This window comes from Opisthocomus hoazin, chromosome 3 (assembly GCF_030867145.1).
Source record: "Opisthocomus hoazin isolate bOpiHoa1 chromosome 3, bOpiHoa1.hap1, whole genome shotgun sequence".
Taxonomy (NCBI): domain Eukaryota; kingdom Metazoa; phylum Chordata; class Aves; order Opisthocomiformes; family Opisthocomidae; genus Opisthocomus; species Opisthocomus hoazin.
The window spans coordinates 68,204,218-68,213,326 of NC_134416.1; the positions used below are offsets into that span (position 1 = coordinate 68,204,218).

Sequence of the window (9,109 nt, forward strand, 5' to 3'; positions counted from 1 at the left end):
GCCGTGATCAGTGAGAGTTTTGGTATGTGTATTTTTTTATTTGCATAGCTTCTGTAACACTGGGCTCTATAGTGTTCATTTTTGACCTTGAGCGCAGGAAAAGAGAAACTGAAATTTTTCACAGAGAAGGCCTTTTCCCAAAGGTTAATTGGACACTGGAGGGAAACTAAACCAAACCAAACAAACTGCCAAAACACCCTAACTGAATGGCTCAACTGTTTATTTTGGTGGTTGTTTTTTCTTTTGTTTCTTTTTGTTGCTGTTGTCATAGTCCTCTAAGGTGTGGGAGGTAAAAATAACAAGCAGGAAAAAATTACAAAAATATTTCCTTTTACATCTGCTGCTTTGTTTAAGATACCTGAAAGGTTAAAACTTCATCCTTTATTCAAGCAATTCTTAGAAGACCTTGAAGTTTCTAAACATGATCAAGTGGTTAAGGACAAAGCTAGAAGCCAGGGATGTTTTGAGATTCAGGATTGAAACATGACATTACCGGATTTTTAAGTATAAAATGAACTATGAACGTTATTTGGGAATTTGTTTGTTTGTTTGTTTCATTTTCTTTTTACAGTAATAATATACTGAAAGGCAAAAAAAGCTTGCTGCATTGGTATCTCTTGAGATTTACATACTTTGTGTCAACGGTGCATTTTTTTAATGTCTCTTAGGGAGCTGGTTAAGTCCCCTATAGGTATATTTATTGGTACTGCTTTACAAATATTTGCTGCCTTTGTGGACATGATAGTTCTGACAGAGCCATTTTGGGTTGCTGATTTATTTCACTTCTTGGTTTGACCCATCCTATTTTCTTTCCTTCAGCAGAAGACATGAATGAGCCTTCACAGCCTCTTATTTAGTAGCTTAACTAGGTGGTTTAGAAAGCACTGGCCCATGCACTGCTTGCACATAAAGACTTTGCAAATGAGAAAGAATAGCTTTTCCTCTGGTTAAGGAACAGAGATCTGAAAAATGTGGCTTATTAATATGGCCTCTGAAAAGCCAGGAAATCCCGAAGTTATGACACTATGCCACAGTTCTTAGATTGCACTTTAATTAATTAAAGTTGAGATCATTACAAAAATAATTTTTAAAAAATAGGAAAGCAAAAAAAAGAGCAGGAACTTGGAGCTTGATCAAGGACTAAATTATTTCTTTATAAATGTGAATGGTGGATGTACCGAACCATTCAAAATATTGTACTGCCGTGCAGACAATAACTTTAAAAATGAAAGAATCAGCTGCTCATTCAATTGATACCCAATATAAGTTGAATTTTCTATGTATTTTAAATTCCTTGAGGGTCATTATTTAATTGAAGGAAAAGATGTTTTGTGCATTCACATTATTTAGTATTCGTCGCATTTTAGTAGATACCAAATATTCATATGTGTCAATAAATAACATACCTAATCACCAAAGTATGAAAAATTAAGTGTTGCTGAATAGGGTGCTATAAATCAGGCCTCCTAGAACTTTTGCAGAAAAGGAAAAATAGCTGGTTTAAGCTTGCTGTGTAAATGCAGATCATTTCCGCCGTCCTAATAGATTATTTCAGTTATGACTTACTGCTTTGTCCTAAAGGTGCTCCGTGTGAAGAATGTCCTCAGCCTAGCCTCACCACGCACAACCGCTTGCTGCAACTTTTGGGGAAGGGCTAGAATTCTAAAGAGGCTGCCGGCCGAGAGCAAAGTGGTGCTTTACATATAATATTAGCCCAGACTTTCCTAAGGCATTACGCATTTCTTTCTGAGACAAGTCTCCTTAATGCCATCTTTATCTGCTACACGATGCATGAAATCTACTTTCTGTTTTAGAACTGCGGCTGACCCCCGACCCTGCGCGTGGCGCCACAATGTGACCTTTCTATTGTCATCAGCTTTCATTCTCCTGAAAATTCTATGAATTTTTATTACAAGTTTTTTTAAACCAAGCTGAGGCTTCAACAAATTACTTGACACAGAAGAGATGAAGTTGTTGAAGTAGTGTTAGATAAGTTTTACAGCCAGCATGTGTGCTGCTGAACAGTACAAAGCCAGTGTCCTACAATGTCATACACCAGTAACTGCTGAGCCTACTATTGGATAAATACATCATTTTATGGAACATTGATTGTTCTATAAACCCAATGGAGTATTATGCTCTATGATCAAACCATTTAGATTGTGTGTAGAGCACAGAAAATGCCATATTCAGGATGGTACTAAAAGTGCCATTTGTGTATTTTATGGATGTCATTACGGGGGAAACTTCTCTCTGTAGGCCCTGTTTACTGCAAAATTTTTTAGTCTGTAATGACATTTTTCATTCACAACGTATGCCTTCAAGAGAGGGGGCCCTTGTTTTATTTGTTTCATTCGAGTTTACTGCGCAAATCCTGTACATTTTAATTAAATGTAAGCTTAACAAAAGAATAAGGTATTTATTCTGTGGGGAACAAATGATGACAGTAACAAAAGAATAAAACAGACAAACAAAAGAAAGTCAGGTATTGAGGAAAAGAGAGGGAAAAAGCTACTAAGCTCTATTTGTAGTTTCCCAGAAGCACATTAAACATCAAAGCATTTCTTCTAGCCCTATTTCGGGAGTTTGTGGTCTCTGAGAATTAAAATAACCTGCAAATATGGATTTAATGTCTAAAAAATCCTGACATTTTCAAATAAAAAACTAACAGTCGCTCAGGACTCCAACTGATAAATAATGGCTCTGCTGAAATGACAGACTTCTTGGAAAGAAACCAATTCTGTGATCATTGCACCCCTCGATATGAAACACCTCTTTACAAATTGTCTGAATACGAGCTCTCGTATCATTATATTTTGTCATTTCAATGCCTATTTGTGTATCTTTTTAATTTGCCGTGACATGCAATCAGCAACAAGTCCACTTTTCCCAATATTAATGCGGGCTTGTATTGCAGCTTATGTTTGCCATGTCAGCCGACACTTACCCCTTCTCTTTACCCGTTTTTAAGACAGGGTGAGAGGCAGGCTGGATTTAGTAGGACGACGTGATTTGTTGCTACATACAGTCTAATAATGTGACATGTTCCTTAAATACATAGAAATTCCTACAAACGTTGTGTTGGATAGCAGCACTCCATTACAGAAATGCACTGTTCCAAAGTCGAAAAAGCAGCTAAGCCTCAAAATATGTTGTTTTCTAAATATCTTCCCTACTTGGCTGTTCGCTTTTAAAACAAAAGAAAACCAGTAAAATCTGCAATTCATATTTACCATGAAAAATCACTAAAATTGAAGTTGATGTTCCCAGTAAATTCTTGGTCATATTCCAGTTAAAATTTAAAGTTACAGTAGATTCACATTAGTTTAAATGACACTTGAACTTCTACACAGCTCAACATTAATTCATTATAGTTGAAATGGAAGAATCTTCAGTGGGTGAATCTTTTACAATCTGATTGAGGCTGTTACATTTTATAGGAGCCATTTTTCAAAGCAGTACTGACAGCACTCGAAGTTATTAAATTGCTGAATCAAAAGATGGACCTGCAATCGCATTTATGAACTGTGATGGAATAGCTGGGGTTGCACTGAGCGGAGGTTAAGATGTTGGTGTAGTTAAGCTTCATCACACCCCTCAGTGACAGCAGTATTTACCCATGTAGTTTACTTTAATGGTCAGGAAGTGGCTTAACTCACCTCTGGATTCAAATAGATTAAGTAAGCAGTCAGAATGGCATAATTATCAGTGCTGCGAGGGATTCACCGGATAGCTCTTCACCCTGGAGACTTCCCTTTCAATTGCACAGTCAAGACTGGAGTTGCATAGATTCACGGGTACAGCACTTCTCTGAGGAGAGAAAAACAGGATGAATTTCCTTTCTCGTTCCCTTTAACCCAGACTGGAGCTTCTCCTCAGTGCAGTGATGCTGTGTCCCGTACATAAATTATCGTGATCTTAAGGGAAGGATGTCATGATTTTGCTGTGCGCGTGTGAAAATTATGATCGTAGAGTTATTTTGATTTTGAAATCCAGTGGAAAATGCATGATTTGTGGAGTTATTTTGATTTTGTGCCACATCACTGCCAGGCTCCTCTTTTATCATGTCAACAAAGCAAGATTCCTGAGAGAATTAATTACTTCTACTCTATTATAAAAAGTGGAGGAGCTAAGATAATTGTCATTTTATGTTGATTTCCCCTTCCTATTTTTCTGCTCTTTGGGGGGTCCTTGAATGTCAGTGCCTACAGAGAACACAGGAAAAGTGGGGATAAGAACCAGTCGTACCACAGTAAGCTTCCCTCTCGCTTGTGCCTGACAAAATGTACTTCAATTGCATGTGCCACATTTATCATGCAGCATCACTTGGAAACATTCTAATCGTTCTTTAAATTGTTAATTTTCTTTTCCAAAGATAACCCGCCTTGCAAACTAAAATGGGGAAAGTTGTATAACATCGGTTTAGACTTGTGAAGGTGATTTGCAGCCTTTCAGCTTAACAGAATTACTTCTTGCTCTTCACAGTACAGTTCTCCACCAGAAGCTTTGTAATAGAAAAGAAGATAGATAGATAGATAGATAGATAGATAGATAGATAGATAGATAGATAGATAGATAGATAGATAGATAGATAGATAGATGGATGCCAGCAAGAGCTCAGTCTTTTAGGCGTCGGAGGTATCTTGGAATATCAGCTTGATATGCATATCAAGTTGCTAGAGGCTGCAAGATGCCAAGTACTCGGTCTCGGAGTAAGACAGCTCCTAAGTGTGAACTTACCTTGGGGCAAATGAGCCTTTGTATTTTAGAGACCAGTTTAGCTCTCTGTGGGATCAGGGCCTGACAGCTCCATGCTTTGGGTGAAAGAGCCCCCTTAGATCAGCTTTAGTGTAATTTTCTTGGCCTCTTGAGTTCAGCAGAGCACATTGTTCACTAGAAGCGTCTTGGTGGCTTGGAGATTTGACTGAGTCAATTTTTTTTCTCGCTTGTTTTATCCCAAACAAGCAATGGTGTATCTATGTGTGTTAGTGACAAGATGCTACACCTGTTATTCCAGAGATGTGGTTTCAGTTTGTGTAGGTGAGTTCAAACTAGAGCGTGGGTGTGGGTAGTCTCAGCACCGCAGACTTAATCACCCTTCCCAAGACCCGCCTGGCATTAGACCCTCACCTCGTTCTCAGTGTCCGGGACCTGCTCTTCTCTCTGTGTGCACTGGTTGTGGCCCAAAGCTCGCTTCCCAGCAGGAGCTGCAGGGGTGCTCCAGGATGGCACTGCCACAGGGACACAGCGAGTGGTAGAGCTGCTCTGCCACGGACATCCGCAAAGCTGCTCACAGGGTGCTCTCAGCTGTGTCTTCCCAAAAATGCTGAAAGCAGCCCTGAGGCCATGCTGTGAGGATGGTGGGCCTGACTTTGTGCAGCTGTGGGCACCATGTGCTTTGCTGAAGCTTTATTGTTAGTGAAGAGAACTGAGAAGGAAACCTTCAGTGACCCAAAACCAGACCGAGAGGCAGAGCAAGCAGTTGGAATGTGGAGGTTACAAGTGGTTTAGTTTGTTAGTTGGTTTCATGTAGAAAGAATTAAGAAGTGTAGTTGAAGTTTCTCTGGATGATATTTTATAGAATATCCTGCTCAGGGTAAGAAAGCTACCGAGTGTTTTCTCTAGGTAACTAGGCTAGGGACTGAGTCAGTCAGGTGTGCTGGAGAAGATGCTAGGTGGGAAATGAAGGGGAAGACAATGGCATCAAAATGACAGCATGGCAATTACCTCACCAACAAAAACAGGGTATTAAGATGATCAGCCACAGTTTTTCACACCCAGATATGTTTAATGTAATATATGATCCTAAAATTCATTACTGAAGTGCTGAAGTATCACTGATGGGATCTTCTATAAAAGATGTGTAGTGGCTTTTAACCGTATACTGTGTTTATCTGGGCTTTTTTAGACAGCATATTTTAAAAAACACATTTAAATTGTTAATAGGCTGCAGAATTGTTAAACTCAGCAATTATTTCAACCTGTAAATGTTATTTGGAAAACATGCAAATTGTTTTTGTTCGCTTGCTCATTGTATCTGTGTTTTCTGCCAGTGAAATCTCAAAATTGTCGAGGAATATTTTTTTCCATTTAAGCTACAATTTGTTAAAGTAATGAACTGGTATTTGCCATGATACCATGTTAACAGCATATTTTATCTTGTAGGCATTGTGTCCAAGTCCTATGAGTGCCGACTGAAGGGGCAAGGAGCAACCTTTGTGGAAACTACGAGTCCTTTTACTGCAGCAGCACTGGGAGAGGTTTCTCCAGTTAAAGAGAAGGTCTTCCGGGGCAGCAGAAGACAGCCACAGTCACCTGAAGAAGTTCAGCAAGTTATTATTATTCAAGGATACGATGGCGACTTTGCAATTGATGCCTCTGTGGAAGAAACAGCAGCGGCTACCCTGCAGACTCTAGCAATGGCTGGCCAGGTGGCCAGGGTGGTCCATATTACAGAGGACGGGCAAGTCATAGCTACAAATCCAAACGGCTCACACGTGAGTAGTATGGTTCCAGGGCAGATACTGACTGAGGAGTTAGCAGATGGTGCAACACAGGTGGTGGTGGTTGAAGGGACGGGAACTGATATGGGGGAGGCCGTTCGAATAGGTGCGGTTCCTGACTCCAGTAGCGCTGTACTGCAGCAGATAATGCGACAAGAAGTTTTAGATGCTTCTGAAGCTACAGTCCATCCTCCAGACTCCTCCTCGGCATTAGATGCCCTGCTTTGTGCCGTAACAGAGCTGGGTGAAGTGGAAAACAAATCTGGACTCCTTGACAGATGCAGGTCTAGTCACAAAGATTTCTTGCAAATGCCAAACGCAGGGACGCCCAGCATCCCTAGTGGTGCGGAGGGACAAGAAATACAAATGTTCCATGAAGTTCAGGAGACTCAGGAAGATACCAAACCTATGGAAGTAGTGACGCGGGTCATGCACCCATCGGCTATAATTGCATCTCAGGAGAGAGCTCAGGCTGCCTTCAAGAAAATGGTCCAAGGAGTATTACAGTTTGCTGTATGTGATACGGCTGCAGCCGACCAGCTGATGAAAGAAGGTGTCACTCAGGTCATAGTAAATGAGGAAGGGACTGTGCATATGGTAGCTAGAGAAGGCTCCCAGATAATTATGCAGGAAGCTGGTAGCCACGCGCTCAGTGTCCAGAGCGAACACATGGATTTAGTTGAGTCGGATGGGGAAATATCACAGATTATTGTCACAGAAGAGATAGCTCAAGCCATGGTTCACGGTTCTGATGGCGACTTCTCTGAGGGTACAACCCACTACATCGTCACAGAGTTGCCGCCAGAGATGCAGGATGAGCCTGGAGTGTACTCGCACACTGTGATAGAGACGGCTGGGTCTCCAGGGATGTTGCAGGATGGTGCTGCTATAAAAGCAGAAGCTGTATCCCCCGATAGAGCAGGAGAACAGTTAACAAGCATGGTCATTTATACAGAGGGTGGCTCACAAGTAATTAAGGGCCAGAGAGATGATAATGAACTACAAGAAGCATGAAGAGCTTCGTCTCCTAGACTAGATGCAGGGCATAGCTGGAAATTACCAGATCCGTGTAGGCACTGTGTTCCTGAAGCATTTTCTGTAAAACCTTCTCAATACAGCGTCCTCCTAGCCAGGTAACACATATGCACCCTGCGGGAGGTGAAGGTCAGCTGCTAGGAGGAATTCGCTGAAAAGGACAGTACAATCTTGTTACAATAGCTCTAAGAATTATTATATGGGATTATTATAAAACAAGCGTATTAGGGCACGAAAGAGGATAAAAAGCCCCCCCAAAGTGTAGGTATTGTTCTGTTCACTGCGTTCTTTGTTGCGTGTCTTTTTTTTTTTTTTAATGTTGTTTTATCTCAGGATAATTCCCTGCCTTCTGTCATTTTTGTCTGACATAATCACAGGAGTAAAATAATTGCACTTACGTGCAAACTGTGTATTTTGTGAACAGATAAATAAGCAAAAACTACAAAACCCACAATAACAAGGTGAACAGGTAAGCTTACATACTGTAGTCGGTGCCCTTCTTTAAAGATGAAAAGGTGACATTTTGCTGTCTAGAACCTTACTTTAAAATATCCCTGGCTAAAAACATGTCATCAAAACAAGTTATTTTTTGCATCAAAAATAAAATTTTTCGTAGTAGCTTACTCTTTCATGGTATCACGCAGGACTTTCCCTAAAGAAGAGCTCAAAAAACCTGCACTTCAGAAAATTCTTGGTTATACGTATTTGGGAGGAAGAACCTGATGCCGGTAACTTCCACTTATTTTAGATGAGAGTCCTATGTAAGAAATGTGCATTTTTTGGAAGAAAATGTTGTCACTGTGAGCGTTTTGCTTTTCTTATAGATAGTGCTTCATATAAATACCATTTTGCAGTTCATTTTGTAAGCAACTTCTGAAATGTTATGGGGGTTTTTAGAGAAAATTCTGACATTGACATTAACAAGTAGAAAAAAAAAGGTGACCTTGTATTTCTTGCTTAGTCCAGAATGTCAGTTATTTACTTGTGGATATACTGCAATTGTTCAATGCGAGTTCATGTTGAAAAGATTTGTTTCATGATACAACTGCTTTTGTTTCTTTAAAAAAATTGTAAAATATGAACTGGCGAGGTTTGGGGATTATTTTTTTTGTCTTTCAAATAAAATGTTAGCATTAAAATAAAGCATCGTGATTTTTAATATTAAGCAATAAACAGAGCTGGCATTCAGCAGGAGCAAACGAATGCTATCTGTTATGTCTGCGCATCTTCTCTTTTCTCTTTTCCTTTCTCTAGCTTGCTAGATAGATAAAGATAAAAGAATCTAATTTCTGAAGTGTGCCTCATGCATGCTTAATATAATTGTGTGTTAAGGGTATAAGCCGTGCTGACTCTAGAGATAACTGGGTTTCCTATCATGTTTAATATCGTAAAATTATCAACTGTTAGAAAGTTGGGGTGAGGTAAAACAATAGTTCCTTCCTGAAGCAACTGTTTAAAAATGTATTTTCTGATAGAGCTGCTGAGAAAAGGCGCTTCATTCTGGGGCTAGGAAATCCTGCTGTCTTTTCATCTCTTTTTATTATTATTATTTTTTAAATTTTATTATTTTC

The 9,109-nt window shown here is 39.8% G+C and overlaps 1 protein-coding gene across 2 annotated transcripts in view; it reads left to right on the top strand.

Moving 5' to 3' along the window:
• Window positions 1–8,713, top strand: part of ZNF407 (zinc finger protein 407) — a 345,517-nt gene extending 336,804 nt beyond the window's left edge. For both annotated transcript variants that reach the window (XM_075416574.1, XM_075416573.1), the window contains exon 9: window positions 6,166–8,713. In XM_075416574.1, the coding sequence (XP_075272689.1) occupies window positions 6,166–7,517 (1,352 nt within the window). In that variant the 3' untranslated portion in view covers window positions 7,518–8,713. The remainder of the gene's footprint in view (window positions 1–6,165) is intronic.
• The last annotated feature ends 396 nt before the right edge of the window (window positions 8,714–9,109 follow it).